The following is a 16,573-nucleotide window of genomic DNA, read 5'->3' on the forward strand; positions in this document are numbered from 1 at the left end:
AGATGCCACACCCAAATACTCAGATTCTTTGCAAAAGGACCAGGAGCTTATGTCCCCTTGTTTACTCATGCAGAACATTGCTATCTGGGTGTTTGGATCAGATTTCTATTACCTTGAAGATGTAAGAATACTCAGTGCATGCTGAATGGCTCGTAATGCTAGGTGGATTATTTGGAACAGATGTTCTGTTGTCGACCAAATCTGGAAGAAGCCTATGTGCACACTCCACTTCCCGATGGACACCTGTTGCCAGCATTGCCTGATAGGTGGTCCCCTTCGAGCTCTCCCTTATTTCCAGAACCTTTGGATCTAGCTAATGGAGAGATTTTTCTTTCTGTGGTTACCTTTACAAGATCAGACAAGGACCGATTCAGTTGATCCCACTAAGAACAGAGGTTTCATTTGGAGAACCCTCATGTTGAGGCACATAAAAGGGACTACATACACTGCTACTGTGAACTAGGACAACTGGAATTGCTTGAGCCAGGCAGAATTGCTGAAGGAGGCTCCTGATTGGCACTTGAAAACAAAATGCTCGATCTGATGAGAAGCATGCATTCTCCTCAGTCTATTCATGCCTCAATGAACTTGATTCTCTGAGAAAGTATGTGGCTTGACTTGAAGTTGACGTTGAAATCTAGTGACTGAAGGAGCTATATAGTCTTCTGCAGGGAATCCAATACCATTGCTAGAGAAAGCCCAGTCAGTTGTCCAGGTAAGGGAAGACAAATCCCCTGATGACAAAGGTCTTTACAAAGTGTGGTGAAACACCTTTGTGAAGGCCCTCAGGGCTGAGAAGTGTATTTGTAGTGGTACTTCCAATGAGATCGATGAATGGCTGTGTGCATGTATGTGTCCTTCAGATCCACAGCGCACTCCAGTCTCTTGCTTGGAATGATATGATTGTTTGCAGTGCTTTCATTTTGAACTTTTCCCAGGCGACTGAGGGGCTGTGATACATGTGAATATATATTTCCCTATCCCCAGAGGGCTTAAAATCTAAGTTTGTACAAAGAGTGACAGTGGGACATGAACCCTGGTCTCCTGGTTTGTAGCCCACTGCTCTAATCACTAGGCTACTTGTCCACTCTATATCTAACCTGAGCAATAGGAGTGTGATTTTTGTGTCTCTTGCCTAAAAAATTAAGAATAAAGTCAAACTGAGAAATATGCAAGAACTTGGCAGTGGTGACTGAAAGTTGGAAATACTTTCATAGTGTAAAAGTAAATCTTAGTTAGTTCATCCTGCTCTTCAGAAACTCATAGGCTGTCTCTCTCCTTGGCTCCAGTTTCAATGAGCTGGACCTAAAGAGAAATACATTGTGCCTATTCAAGTAAGAGATAAGTGAGTCTGTTGTGATGACAGCTTCCTGCTTACCTAATTCTAAAACGTTTTGCATCTGGTCAGATCCCTTAGAGAGAATGTCAACCCTGACTGACTCTGCATCCTTTTCAGGGAGGCCACTAGTGCGGGAGCTTGCAATTCGGTCCTTTAGGGTCGGGCTCCAAAGCTATGCAAATTAGCCTTGTTCTTTTGGTCATTTGTATACAGATACATTGTGTATAGATTTGGAAAGCCCAGGACTGTGTGCAGCCTTTGAGACCCCCTGCTGTTGTGGTCTGTCCTTAATCGGGCAGCCCAGGGCCGGCGGGAGGCATTAGGGGAACCTGGCGGCAGCCTAGGGCGCCGAAAGCAGGCAGGGCACCGTGGTAGATGTGAAGGCATTGTGGCGCGATGCATACATTGGCGAGATCACGTGACAGGGTGACATCACCGCCTAGGGCGGCTGAACATCTTGCTCTGGCACTGGAGTAGCCACGTTTCAGTACACTACCCTTCTTTTAAAGGTGGGAATGACTTGTTTCTTGTGAGAATAAGGAAAAGCAAGTTCTCAAACAGCTGCCTTTTGAAGTTCCTATTTCTGTGCATCTCTTCTGCTGACCCTCATCCTTTTCTAGGATATGCAAGGCAGCTCTAGATAAATCTAGACTGTAGCTAGCTGGTCTTCTGTATGTATGTGAAGAAAACACATACAGAGGTGTCATGTAGTTGTACAAGTGTACTTTGTTTCTGGTTACCTGTGGCTAAAACTGCACATATATATAAGAAATATATGTTTGGTCAAATTTTGGCTTTAAAGAAGGTAGTAAAAATCTGTTACATGGCATTTGTGGTGAATTTCTTCTCTGTGTGTAGTAGCAACTTTACATCTACCATATGCTTGGAATTGCATGTATCCAGCGTTCTCCTCACTGCAAGCATGTGATTTTGGCATCATTTATTGGAAGTAGTTGTCTGTGCCTTGGAGGAAATCCTGAAAGATGGCAGTGTCAGGCAACATATTGCTGCTGTTAGGAACACTGCTCTATCTGGTAATGCTTTGGTATGTATCTCGTACTTTTTTTTTTTTTAAATCTTCCCATGGTATTGTGCATGGTGCCTTACATTCTTTTGGTCTAAATGACCACTGGAGCAAACAGCCAATGTGTGATTCAAGCTTTTGTAAAAATAGATTTTGATCTTCCATGTTGTGGGTGTTATGGAGAATTTGAGTAATTTATTTGAATGGCACAGAAATACAAATTTTGGACAAGTGAGACTGTTTTTCTGCCAGCCTGAATTTACAAAAGGGGCACTCTTTACCACCATAGTCCAGGACATATAAGGTATTGGTCTGTTCCATAATTTGTTGATTTTGGACAGGTAGCTGAAGACCATGTGGGAAGTAAAGCTGCTGTACGGTCTGCAGTCAGATTGCCCAGCAGCCTTGTGTGATGTAGCACTGTTCAGCAAAACTAAAATATGGGATTTACCGGCCAGTTGGAACAGTTTTAGGAATATGGAGCTTAATGATTGGCTTTGTGTCGACAGGAGAAGTCCTGAAGAGCAGGCCCATCAAGCAGCCGACTGTAGATGAGGAAGAATCAGTCTGAGCATTGGTGCTGGCCTCCTTGGCTCCATGCGATACGTCCTGTGTTGTCATTGTAACTATAGTTTGGTCAAGTTCAGTCCACGAAGTGACTTGCTTGTGCAGGCCAGCAGGTCACAGAGTTCAGAGGAGATGAAAAGGAATAGGGAGTATGCTGAAATTCTCAGGTGGGCTGCCAAGAGGCGGAACAAATTAAGCAGGCAAAACACATTAGAGGGTTTGAGGCTCCCTTTTTATTTTGGATAAGAGAGAGAAAAAACAAACTTGGTAAAAGAAAAAAATAAAAAATACAGTACATACAAGTTAGGGAAAAAAAAGATCAATGCAGGAAAGTACCAGTGTACACAGAGCAACACCTCCCCCCCCCCCCCCCCCCCAATCATGAAACCTTTTCATTTGTCATAAAATTGTGTGAAAGTTGTGATTCATACACTGAACAAATATAACCTAGAAGTCATAACAGACCAAAACCTTCCACATGACTCAGTTTAATTCATCACACAGCATAATAAAATGTTCTGGGCCTAATCGGAAGCAAGGAGCGGTGTAGTCATTCTGAGCCCTTGGGCTTACAGTGTTAGGCAGTGTATTATAAATGCAGCCTGTAATATTGGCTTCCTTTAGGTGTGAGGTGCCCACTTACTGAAAAATAGCTATAAAATATCACACTTAAATGTTTCTGCACTCTCCCTCAGGACTGTTGGATGATAGTGTTTAAAAAAAAAAAAAAAAAGGTCCGCCTCTGGCCCTGTCTTCATGTGGTTATCTGTTTGTGACTGGCTTTCTATTTTTTTTTTCTTTGTAGGACAGCGTAGATCAGACTTCAGCTCGCACACAGAGAAAGCTGGTGGAAACAGACTATCGAGAGCCACCCAAGCATATTTCCTTAATTCAAGGTAAGGAATGGAAGGATGGCAGCAGAGCTGATACTGTGTGGTGATGGAGCTCCCAAGCATTTTGTTGTTCACTGGGCAAAATGGGCAGACAGAGCAGAAGTTTTCCTAGCATACCTGATCATTGATGTTTGAGTTTTTCTGGAGTCTGAGCAGTGAAAGACAAACTAATCTTTCTGCTAAAATGAAATTAATGGGCTGGTTTCTGTTTGCATATGGGGGGTTGTCTTGTTCTTAAGATGTACAGTTTCCAAAGTGGTATACTGAATGCTTTTCTGCTGCTGTAGGGCAGAGGTGCACAGCCCTGGTACGTTGTGTGTTGCAAGCAGATCTGCTTTTCAGGATATCCATAATGACTAATATCGGGCCAAGAATTGTATTGAACTCTAAGTACACTGCCATCCAATGTTTGCCCCAATCCATTTCTTTGGTCATCCCCAAATATTTCTCTCTGGATTTGAACAGTGGTGCTATGTGTGCTTCCTGGGGATTCAGTAGTAGTTTATATGAGAAGGGGGGGAGTTGCTTAGCATGAAGTGATCTCTGTGTGGGGTGTGCAGAAGAGAGCGCATGATCAAGAGCACGATGGGTGAGTGCTGAGAGCTGAGATGTAGAGTGAATGCAACACATTTGTAGGCAGGGATGCCGGATGTGGTTGGACTTACTCCTGGAGGTTTCATCACATGACTTAAAAGCTTTGAGTGCTAGGTTTATTACTATGGAGAGAGCAGCTTGGTGGCAGTTTGCCCAGTAGAGAATAAGCAGCCGTGTTGTGTCATGTTTTTCTTGTGCGTTTACAGTCCAAGTGTGTTAAATAAATACGGAGAAATCATAAGTAATTCTTTGAATCTTTTATTGTTAAAGGGTGATAGGGTTTACTTTTTTATGCAGTTTTGTGGAATGGGTTGGTGCTAATGCCATTTACTGAAAAAAGTACCAAATAGACTAATAAAATTAAAATGTTTTATGTGCCTTTATAAAAATTCAATCTCCTGTAATTGAGGATCTTTGCTTATGTTGTCTTATGCCTTAAATCTTGACCATGTCAACCCACAGGGAAGGTAATTTTTCAAAGCCGTTTCTGCAAGTAAGTGGTACTTTATCCACAGAAATAGCCTCTTACAAAGTTTACCTTAGCAAGTAAAAGAGTAAGAGCGAACATAAGGCTTCCATGTGTGTACGCAGTGCGTACTTTTAAAGCAAGAAGCATTATCTGCATAAATTAGCAGGTGTAAATGTGTGCTGTTAGTTTTTTTTTTTTTTTCAGGAATAAGTTTTTAAGTGTACACGCATTGAAAATTAATATAAAGTCTTTGTTAAAAAAAAAAAAAAAGTACATGTTCAGTTTTAAAACTAAATGTGTAGAAATAAAGGCGCACAAGCAAAGCTGGCTCTGCTTGTTGGATACATTTTGTGCTGAGCTTTCCATATGGTGCTGTGTTCCCTTCATCGGACTAATGCAAAATGTGTTTAAGGACAATGCTTGGTTATACAATTTAAATTGAAGCTTGGATTATGACATGACCGTGTGTTTCAAGCTGTATATAGTTTGCAAAGTAAAATGATGTCTGGATGGGGGAAGAGAGCAGGATGATTACAAGGGAGGTAAAAAAAAAAATTGAGAAACAATTTACAGCTAGTGGATGGTTTAACTGTGTGTAATGGACATGCTTGTATGTAAACGGTGGAAATAACCTGTGAAAGTAAATTCAGCTTTTGAGTGTTTTTTTGTACAAGAGCTTTTAAATGGCCATTCTTTTTTGGAGCACTGCGGTCTTAACTTCCTCTGGAGAAGTCTATTTTGAATCCGAATGCATTAAGCCATAGCATTTTTGGGGGATTCTTTCCCCACTTAAATCCAAATCCTAATGATGTCAATGTTCAGTAATATCAGGTTTGGTATGATCAGCTTTCAGGAATATTTCTTCTGGCTTTGCCATAGAAAGGCTGGCATACTGTTTTGCCATCCTGGTGCCCATAGCAGTTCTCAGTCTTTAATTAGATTTCATTGTTGAAACTGAAGTAGCTTATCTTCACCATCTCTCCCTCTGTCTCCCTATAACCTTTCTTACTATTGCATAAAAACGAATCTGTGGTCAGTTATGCAGACGTAGAGGTATGGCTACTATTGGGAAAAATATCCAAGGTGTGCACTGGTGGTAGTCATTAAATTTTGGCATCTCAAATTCATAAATCTTTCTAAATTTGAGGTTCATGAGAATGGAAATTGCCCTAGTTACTCTGCCATTGTGGCATAGTCGGGGAATTTTTTTTTTTTCGTCGGGGCTTGAGGTTAATATTGGCATATTGTTTATAGAAGGGAAACTAGACTAATATGTTGTCAATGGTATTTATTTATAAACTATATCACCAATTCGATGAAATCCCCGCCTATCGTCAGAGAATTTTGTAACTAGGCTGGTAATAGATCGTAAGTAGCCGTCCAAAGATTAATATAGTCCAAATGCTTTATCCTGTTCAGAAAGTCTCCAGTCTTTCAACCTGCATCCAATCTGAAAGTTTTTGATACCACAACCTCTTTGAAGGACTCTGAGGGGGAGATAAATGAGACAACAGGACCAGGATACAAATGAATTTGGATTGATGCTTAAAAATCTTTGGTAACCATTTTAATGAGTCTAATAACAGAAATTCACCACAGAAAGGTGGTTCACGATGAGTAACTTTTTTTCAATTAGATCTAGCCAGAAAACCAAGCGGAAGCCGATCCAATACTGCTGAGTAGCGAAGAAACAAAGAAGATTGTATCAAGGGACTTTTTAGAATTTGCCCGACTCTGGCCGAGTTTCGCTCACACAGGAGCTGCCTCAGGGGCTACTGTAGAGATGGATTTCTGATTACAGATACTTCAGTGCAAAACCATCATACTTTGTACATAGTGATTCTGTGTGTAGTCAGTTTTAAAGATCAGTCTCGTCTGCCAGATTATATCTTATGGTCTTTGCTTGTATCACCATCACGGCACAGACTCTCTCTCTCTCTCTCTGCTCTGATTGCTTCTTTGCCTGAACTCCGACTTTGCTTGGAGCGAGGGCCGCGCATGGAGGTGATGCGGCACGAACGTCACTCCCACAGGCCGAGATCTCACTTTGTGCTGGGGTGCCTGAGACCCCGTCCCCTCCCCATGGGCATATTGCAGCGGATTTCCTATTGCTTACGGATTCCCCTGAGGGTTCGAAAGGGGAACAGGTAAAAAGCATACCTATTGACTAAATACCAGGCAAGAAACCAATGAGGTGTTGGAAACTATGGGAGAGAGTTTGGTTTCTCAGGCTGAAGAAAAACAGGCTCCATCATAATTTATTGTTTACTGTAAACCGAGGTGATGTATATCTATACGTGCCACGGTATATAAGAATCACTAAATAAATAAATAAATTTCAACATCCTGCCGCGGAGGCCGCTTTGGTGGGGCAGATTCGGGACACCGACAGAGGAGCTGAACGTTTGGGTGAGCAGGAAGCATGCTTAGTCTTTTTTTAGTTAAACCTGCAATACATAAGAACATAAGAACATGCCATACTGGGTCAGACCAAGGGTCCATCAAGCCCAGCATCCTGTTTCCAACAGTGGCCAATCCAGGCCATAAGAACCTGGCAAGTACCCAAAAACTGTCTATTCCATGTAACCATTTCTAATGGCAGTGGCTATTCTCCAAGTGAACTTGACTCTGTATGGGAAGCTCTGGCTTCAATTGAAACAGCGATACTTTAACAAATACATTTATGGATACAAACAAATGTTGTATGGTTTTGGAAAAGAAGATTATGGAACAAGATTCGAAGAGCAAAGGAGTCGAAGAGAGGCTTGAAAATGTCGAAGATACAACAAAAATTGATATCAGAGCAAGTAAAGAAAATGGAATATATTGAGAATTCCTTGAAATCTGAACATTCGTATTTTGAATTTTCTAGTAGTAAAAATGCCTCCAGAAGACCAGTTTAAAAAATATTTGACCGATGTCTTAAAACTACCAAATGAAATTATGCCTGTTATTACTAAAGCTCATTTTCTTTACCAGGATATTGCAGATAAAGGTTTAGATAGAGATAAAGAAAAACAAGAATCTCAGTTAAATATTACTGAAATGTTAGTTATCTCAGGAAGATGAAGTAACTCAGAGAGGGATACTCCTTGTGTGTGTTGCATTTTTACAGGATAAGAATACTGTTCTTAGATTTATTTTTTTAGGAACAGAAATCTTATGTATTATGGCCAGAAATTATGGCTTTTCCCAGATATAGTACGCATAACTCAGGAAAGGAGGAAAATATTCCTCTCTATGGGGCAGATTTTAAAAGGAGTGTGAATAGCCTACTTTTGTTTGCGCTCCAGGCGCAAACAAAAGTACGCTGGATTTTAGTAGATACGCGCGGAGCCGCACGTATCTGCTAAAAACCTGGATCGGCGCGCGCAAGGCTATGGATTTTGTATAGCCGGCGCGCGCCGAGCCGCGCAGCCTACCCCCGTTCCCTCCAAGGCCGCTCCGAAATCGGAGCGGCCTCGGAGGGAACTTTCCTTTGCCTTCCCCTACCTAACCCACCCGCCCGGCCCTGTCTAAACCCCCCCCTTACCTTTGTCGGGGGGGGTTTAGACAGACAGAGGGAGGCGTAAATCCCCGCGCCGGGACGCGACCTGGGGGCGGGTCTGGAGGGCGCGGCCACGCCCCGGGCCGTAGCCACGCCCCCGGAACGCCCCGACACGCCCCGAAAACGCCGCGCGGTTCGGGCCCGCCCCCCGACATGCCCCCTCCGAAAACCCCGGGACTTACGCGAGTCCCGGGGCTCTGCGCGCGCTGGTAGGCCTATGTAAAATAGGGTTACCGGCGCGCAGGGCCCTGCTCGCGTAAATCCGCCCGGTTTTGGGCGGATTTACGCGAGCAGGGCTCTGAAAATCCGCCTCTATGAGAACAGAAGCATTGGGGATATGCTCTAAGTTTACTCTCCATTATCCATGCAAGGGTGTACTAAAATATCAAAATTCTACGTTTGTGTTTTTTGAACCATCACAATTAAGGGTATTCTTAGTCCCACCCTAGATGAATAGCTGTGTACTCTGTCAGAGGGCATATGAATAAGGAGTCAAATCTGTCTTTGTTTTATATAATTACTATATTAAAAGTTTCGCTTAAGTCTTGTTACCTGCCTCCTGTCTCCCTCCCAATATTTCCATTAATTAGGAGGAATTGCCTATAACATAATGTAAATTGGCGCTGATTGAGTTGTACTTAGTTTTCCTTTAAGAGAACCTCATATTTCTGTCAAGTGTGTGTTTGTGCAAGTTTTTTTGTAAAACTATAAAAAAAAAAAAAAAAATAGAAGCTAAAATGTTAAGGTCAACGTTTATGAAGGATATTGGTCTATAGGAACCTGGTGCTATTAAGTCTTTCCCAGGCTTTGGAAATACAAGAGTCTGGGCATGGTTCATATCAGAAGGAAAACCACCAGACTGTAAGCATCAGTGTGGTCTTCTTCTTCCTCATGCAGAAGTTTATAAAATTTTGTCCCAAACCCATCTATGCCTGGTGTTTTGGCTAATGGCAATATGTTGATAGTGGCAATGACTTCACAAATGGAGATAAGTCTACCCAACATTTGTTCCTGTAGTTTGGTAAGCTCAAATCTCTCTTTAAAAAAAAATGTAATTCTAGTTCCTCCTCCTCCAGGATTCCTTGAATAAAGGTTTTGATAGAAATCTAGCATAGTTTCAGTGACACCTTCAGGAGACATATGGAAGTTACTTGCTCTGTCTTAAGGATATAATATAATGTTTAATATTTTTAACCTTGCGTGCTAAAAGCTTACCTGCTGTATTTTCTTGTCTAAATAATAACACTCTTGACATGCATGATACATTGTATCCCTCTTTGATATAATTGGTTCAATGATTATTTCTGAACTGCATTAATTTGTTGCAGGACATCAGACTGGAATGTCTGAATGTTTTTTTGTTTTTTTTTCAAGAATTTCAGCTTATCACTAAAGCCCAATATCTTTCTCTCAGCTTATTTTTATGCACAGTAAATGCAATGATCTGACCATGCAGTATAGCTTTCCTGGCATTCCAAAAAATCTCTTTAGAGATATTAGTGTCAGAGTTCCACGTAATCCTTCCATTTTTGTTTTAAGAAATCTGTGAACTCTCTATCAAGTATAGAGCTGGATTGAGAAGCCATTGGAAAGGTGAGGGTTTAGAGGGACAAATCGCGATATCTATTAAGGGAGTGTGGTCCAATAATAGAAATGTCAATAGATGTTGAATATGCTTTCAGGAACAATGGTGAATAAATTTAAAAAATCCATTCGAAAATATGAACTGTGCACTTGAGAGTAAGTAAAATCTAATTCAGTAGGGTGCAGTGAATGCCAAACATCTAGCAGTTGCAGTTCCTTCATTAAAAACAAAAAAAGTGTCTTCAGTTTGTCTCTGTGAGCACTAGTGCAGACTGGCTTGGTAGCCAGTTCAGGGTAAATAGGCAAATTAGTCTCCACAGAGTATGAATTGGTAATATAAAAATTGACCAAGTTCAACTACTAGCTTGGAAAAAAAGAGATTGGGTAAACACATTTGGAGAGTATACATTATATAGAACTAGCTTGAGATTTGCTATGGAACTAACAAGGGTTAGAAATAATCACTCTTTAAGAAGTTCCCATACTGGGTCAAACCAAGGGTCCAAGCCCAGCATCCTGTTTCCAACAGTGGCCAATCCAGGCCATAAGAACCTGGCAAGTACCCAAAAACTAAGTATTTCATGTTACCATTGCTAGTAATAGCAGTGGCTATTTTCTAAGTCAACTTAATAGCAGGTAATGGACTTCTCCTCCAAGAACTTATCCAATCCTTTTTTAAACACAGCTATACTAACTGAACTAACCATGTCCTCTGGCAACAAATTCCAGAGTTTAATTGTGCGTTGAGTGAAGAAGAACTTTCTCTGATTAGTTTTAAATGTGCCACATGCTAACTTCATGGAGTGCCCCTAGTCTTTCTATTATCTGAAAGAGTAAATAACCAATTCACATGAACCCAATCTAGACCTCCATGATTTTAAACACCTCTATCATATCCCCCCTCAACCATCTCTTCTCCAAGCTGAAAAGTCCTAACCTCTTTAGTCTTTCCTCATAGGGGAGCTGTTCCATTCCCCTTATCATTTTGGTCGCCCTTCTCTGTACCTTCTCCATCGCAATTATATCTTTTTTGAGATGCTGTGACCAGAATTGTACACAGTATTAAAGGTGCAGTCTCACCATGGAGCGATAGAGGCATTATGATATTTTCCGTTTTATTCACCATTCCCTTCCTAATAATTCCCAACATTCTGTTTGCCGCAGCACACTGACCCGACTATTTCAATGTGTTATCCACTATGAAGGCTAGATCTTTCTTGGGTGGTAGCACCTAATATGGAACCTAACGCTGTGCAACTATAGCATGGGTTATTTTTCCCTATATGCATCACCTTGCACTTATCCACATTAAATTTCATCTGCCATTTGGATGCCCAATTTTCCAGTCTCACAAAGTCTTCCTACAATTTATCACAATCTGCTTGTGATTTAACTCCGCTGAACAATTTTGTATCCTCTGCAAATTTGATTCTCACTCATCGTATTTTTTTCCAGATCATTTATAAATATATTGAAAAGTAAGGGTCCCAATACAGATCCCTGAGGCCCTCCACTGCCCACTCCCTTCCACTGAGAAAATTGTCCATTTAATCCTACTCTGATTCCTGTCTTTTAGCCAGTTTGTAATCCATGAAAGGACATCGCCACCTATACCATGACTTTTTACTTTTCCTAGAAGCCTCTCATGAAGAACTTTATCAAATGCCTTCTGAAAATCCAAGTACACTACATTTACCGGTTCACCTTTATCCACATGTTTAACTCCTTCAAAAAAGTGAAGCAGATTTGAGGCAAGACTTGCCTTGGGTAAAGCCATGCTGACTTTGTTCCATTAAACCATGTCTTTCTATATGTTCTGTGATTTTGATGCTTAGAACACTTTCCACTATTTTTCCTGGCACTGAAGTCAGGCTAACCGGTCTGTAGTTTCCTGGATCGCCCCTGGAGCCCCTTTTAAATATTGGGGTTACATTAGCTATCCTCCAGTCTTCAGGTACAATGGATGATTTCAATGATAGTTTACAAATATTTACTAATAGGTCTGAAATTTCATTTTTTATTTCCTTCAGAACCCTGGGGTGTATACCATCCGGTCCAGGTGATTTACTACTCTTCAGTTTGTCAATCAGGCCTACCACATCTTCTAGGTTCACCGTGATTTGGTTCAGTCCATCTGAATCATTACCCATGAAAACCTTCTCCAGAACGGGTATCTCCCCAACATACTCTTTAGTAAACACCGAAGCAAAGAAATCATTTAATCTTTCCGCGATGGCCTTATCTTCTCTGTGCCCCTTTAACCCCTCGATCATCTAACAGTCCAACTGACTCCCTCACAGGCTTTCTGCTTCGGATATATTTAAAAAAGTTTTTACTGTGAGTTTTTGCCTCTACGGCCAACTTTTTCAAATTCTCTCTTAGCCTATCTTATCAATGTCTTACATTTAACTTGCCAACGCTTATGCATTATCCTATTTTCTTCTGTTGGATCCTTCTTCCAATTTTTCTGAATGAAGATCTTTTGGCTAAAATAGCCTTTCACCTCACCTTTTAACCATGCTGGTGATCGTTTTGCCTTCTTTCCACCTTTCTTAATGTGTGGAATACATCTGGACTGTCCTTCTAGGATGACATTTTTTAACAATGACCATGCCTCTTGCACACTTTTTACCTTTGTAGCTGCTCCTTTCTGTTTCTTTTTTTGTTTGTTTTTTACAGTTTTTCTCATTTTATAAAAGTTTCCCTTTTGAAAGTTTTTAGGATGAGAGCTGTGGATTTGCTTACTGTCCCCCTTCCAGTCATTAATTCAAATTTGATCATATTATGATCACTATTGCCAAGCGGCAATAGTGATCTATAATTTTTCTTTCCATCACAAAGGGGCAATTTTTGTGTATTAAGGTAGGCAAAGTGGAGTGGCTACTAGAGTATGAAGCATAATGACACTGACCCACCCAGTCCTGTTTACGTTTCCTGTGCTCCTGTTCATTTAAACCTTTTTAATCAAAAAGGCAATATGCATACTCAGTTGTATTCAATTTTACGTATTCCTATGCATACTTAGTTATATTCAGTTCTATGCAAAGTTCTTTAGGTTTGGTTATGGGGATGGGTGGGAGGGGTGGGGAGGGGGATACACTGTATAAACACAAAAATGGTACCAGCGATTATACGAACAAAGGCTTTATCTGCAAATGTGAATGCAATGGCTAACGTATATTGATACATGGGATTGTTCAATTTCAGCTAATTGTATATCATGAGCTTTTGCGTTTTACTTCTGGTTACTAATAAAAACCGTTTAAACACAAAAAAAGGCAATATGGGATTTAACCTTCTTAAATAGATTCAATATATATATTTTTTTTTTTTTGAGTGGTGAATGTATACCATCCACATTTAGGGGACACAATCCTCAAATCAGCCATTATTCAAGATATACTTATTGATGGTGCATACTTGACACCACATATGAAAAGAATGAGGTTGCCCAGCCTTGCCCCCCCCCAATCCACACCACCAAAGGTGAATACACCACATTCACACACAGTATCCACTCTTTCTGCAAATTTACAACTATACTTGTCAGCATTGTCAGCCTGCTGCAGCTATTCTCAAATGGGAGTCGCAAGCCTTCAATTGCAAAACCAAAAACACTTCCAGAAATAGAAACACACACAATACTGGAAATACTAGTGATAAAAGGGATTGTATCTTCTCCTCCATTCTTCACTTTTCTTCTTGTCAGAAGATACAATCTGCCAGACCTAGGCATAAACATCAACATTTTGGCATCCTACAACCTAATGGAGACTCATTTAGAAAAAATATAGTCTCATAATGGGTATTAAAGGAAATAGAAAACAGTCAGAATCAATGGGCCAGCAAAAGAAGTATCTGAAACCATATATAAAATAGAAAAAAAAGGCATAAACTAAAAATCAGGTCTTATTGAGCAATTATCTGTGCATAAAAATAGTGGTTTGTATATGTCTAGAGCCCCTAACACAAGAAATTAAAGTTACCATCCTATAAAACCACAGGTAAGAGGATCCTCAACAAAAATTTTCAATGTATATCTGATCTGGAGAATATTGTATAGAGTTCCAATCTCAAATTGAGCAATAGTTCATGAGGTAAAGGAATGAAAAGAGGATAATACTCATCCATAGTCTCGAAAACAAGACACTATCCTGATGCATGCCTGAAATATGAACTGCATTACAGCTTGGATGTGAGGCAATGGCTGCTTCAGATGAGCCACTGCCACCATAGAAGGAAGTCAAGGTAGGAAATTGGGTCAATGTCCACGATGCAGAGGAGAAGAGCTCCATCATATTCTTAGTCCATTAAGAAAAACCAGGTTTGCTGAATTCAGAAGGCATATGAGATCATGAGTTTGCAGTTACATTGGGTCGCTCAAGTAGTTGTGGTAGCTTCACCAGTCATCACTACTGTGGAAATGCATCATGAAACACTTTCAGCTTTGGATATTGTAATGAAAATTTGATCCCTTTACGATACTTCCACACAAATAGGTGAGAAAGCTTGCCAATTTTGAGACTTTGAGTGAATAATCATTGAAGAGAAGAATCCGGGAGCCTTCATAATGTAAGGGACTCTAAGCATGCTTCTTTTTGAAGGTGGCAAGAATTTCTACTTTATTGGCAAAATTAAGAATTCTGGTCATGGTTTTGTATTTTTTTTGGAGGAGCCTATCCACACTATGTGCTCTTTCATCTATGATCAGTTCCGTTTCAAGCGTTAGTCCAAGTCTCCGGTAGTCTCACTTGTACAAGCTGAATTAGATTTGCATCTTGCACTTTCGGTCACCCCAGTCAAATGCAGGTTGTTCTTTCTCCCCAATTCTCCTAATCCTCTATTCTATCAAGTAGAACTGTATTTGTTTCAATTCTGAAATCTCATGTTCCCTCCAATCCAACGTCATTTCTTGGGTGAGTACTCGATTCTCTGGCATGCAGTTACAAACTGTCTTTGAGCTCATCAATTGAAGACAGTAATTTGTTTAATTTATCCTCTATTTCTGTGGAGCCATTTTTTGACATTTAAGCTCTGTTTTCAAATCTACATCGCTGTTTCAAATTCCGCTATCTTAGAATCTCCAATTTTGCTTTCTTCTGTTGTCACTCCCGGTGTTTTTGTGGACAATACTGGTTGACAAGATATTAGGAATGGTGCCGTTCCTCCACAATCAAACCTAAGAATGGATTACTCTCAATTTTGTGGCATAACACATCATTTGTGGGTAAAGTAAGTAGGCCTGGCTGGAGCTCCTCTGCTCTGTGACTTCTCGGTTCAGTGACATCACCAGAATTCAGGCATTTTATTTTTCTAATCAGTCATGATCTTTCTTCTGCTTTCCTCTTTATCTTAATTCTTTTCCAAGGCCTCCTTTCCATTTTTTCTCTCCCTGTCTTCGTTTTCTGTAGTTTCTGTTATCTCCCTTTTATGTCTTTTCTCTTTGCATCTGTCAGCTCAAAATGTTTGCCCTCTCCATCCTCCAGTTTTCAGTTTCCCTCTGTCACCTCACTTACCAACCAGTTTTTTTTCTCTTTTGCCCTTACCCAGCCCTCCTATTCCCCATTTCTTATCCATTCCCTAGTTTCCCAATTCCACACTTTGTATTCACCTCTGGCTCAGCCCTCATCTACTTTCTTCTGCTTCTCATCCTCTCTCCCCAACCCCATTTCCACCTCTCACCCACTTTGGGCGCCTACATTTTTTGTTGCCTCAGCTCTCCACAGCTCCTCTTCCCATTCCTTTCCACTCCCTCTTATCCCTCCCCTTGCACCCATTTCACACCTCCATACCTAAATGCCCAGTCCTCATGCTCTTTCCCATCCTTCCTCTGAATCTCCGCAAGTCTCCACAGCTCTGTCAGTCTTGACTTCTCCCCACGGCCCCTATTTCCTACTTTGACATCCTAGTCCAAGCAGTCAGTGGATCTGATTGCAGGTCCTGTAGCCACCGGTGCCTCTTTTGCCCCCTCTCATGTGATTCATTGATCTGCATGGCAGAACTCTACATAGGTCAAGGTTTGAGACGAGGGGGAGGTATGGCATGGGTGATTAGAAGAGTTGTTGTTAGATATGTTGACTGCTGGTGCCAGGGAGGACTTGGAGCCTAGTGACATCCTTTCCTACAGTTGGGCCCTTTTTTTTCTGGCAGCACGTGCTGGTATTAGGTGCTGGCACCTTTTTTTCGACACTCGCATGCCTCACGAGCAGTAGTGACTTCGTTCGGTAGGGCATTGCGAGCCCCTGTGGATGGCAACAAAAAGCTTGAGAGCAGGCTGTTATGTGCTGTGCAGCTGCCCACCCTGAGCTGCAGCCAGATGAGCACAACAGCCCCCACCTCCCCATGTCAAATGAGAGGATCTGTTAGGAGAAGCATTTAGGGGGTGGATGAATGCAGCTGTACCTCCCTTGGTTGACTGTAACAGTTCCTTCTAGACCCTGCACTACCCATCCCAAGAAAGATTCTGGGGACTTCAGGGGGAAGTGGTGATGGCCAGTTGCGGCAGCTCCCTCGCAGTGAACCTGCATTTCCTGCCAGCGGGATTGCTAAACAAAAA

The 16,573-nt window shown here is 41.2% G+C and overlaps 1 protein-coding gene across 5 annotated transcripts in view; it reads left to right on the forward strand.

Moving 5' to 3' along the window:
• Window positions 1-16,573, forward strand: part of GRB10 (growth factor receptor bound protein 10) — a 510,659-nt gene that overhangs the window by 173,714 nt on the left and 320,372 nt on the right. For all 5 annotated transcript variants that reach the window (XM_029589722.1, XM_029589720.1, XM_029589719.1 and 2 more), the window contains one exon: window positions 3,736-3,826. In XM_029589722.1, the coding sequence (XP_029445582.1) occupies window positions 3,736-3,826 (91 nt within the window). The remainder of the gene's footprint in view (window positions 1-3,735; window positions 3,827-16,573) is intronic.

The sequence above is a fragment of the Rhinatrema bivittatum genome, chromosome 2 (assembly GCF_901001135.1).
Source record: "Rhinatrema bivittatum chromosome 2, aRhiBiv1.1, whole genome shotgun sequence".
Taxonomy (NCBI): domain Eukaryota; kingdom Metazoa; phylum Chordata; class Amphibia; order Gymnophiona; family Rhinatrematidae; genus Rhinatrema; species Rhinatrema bivittatum.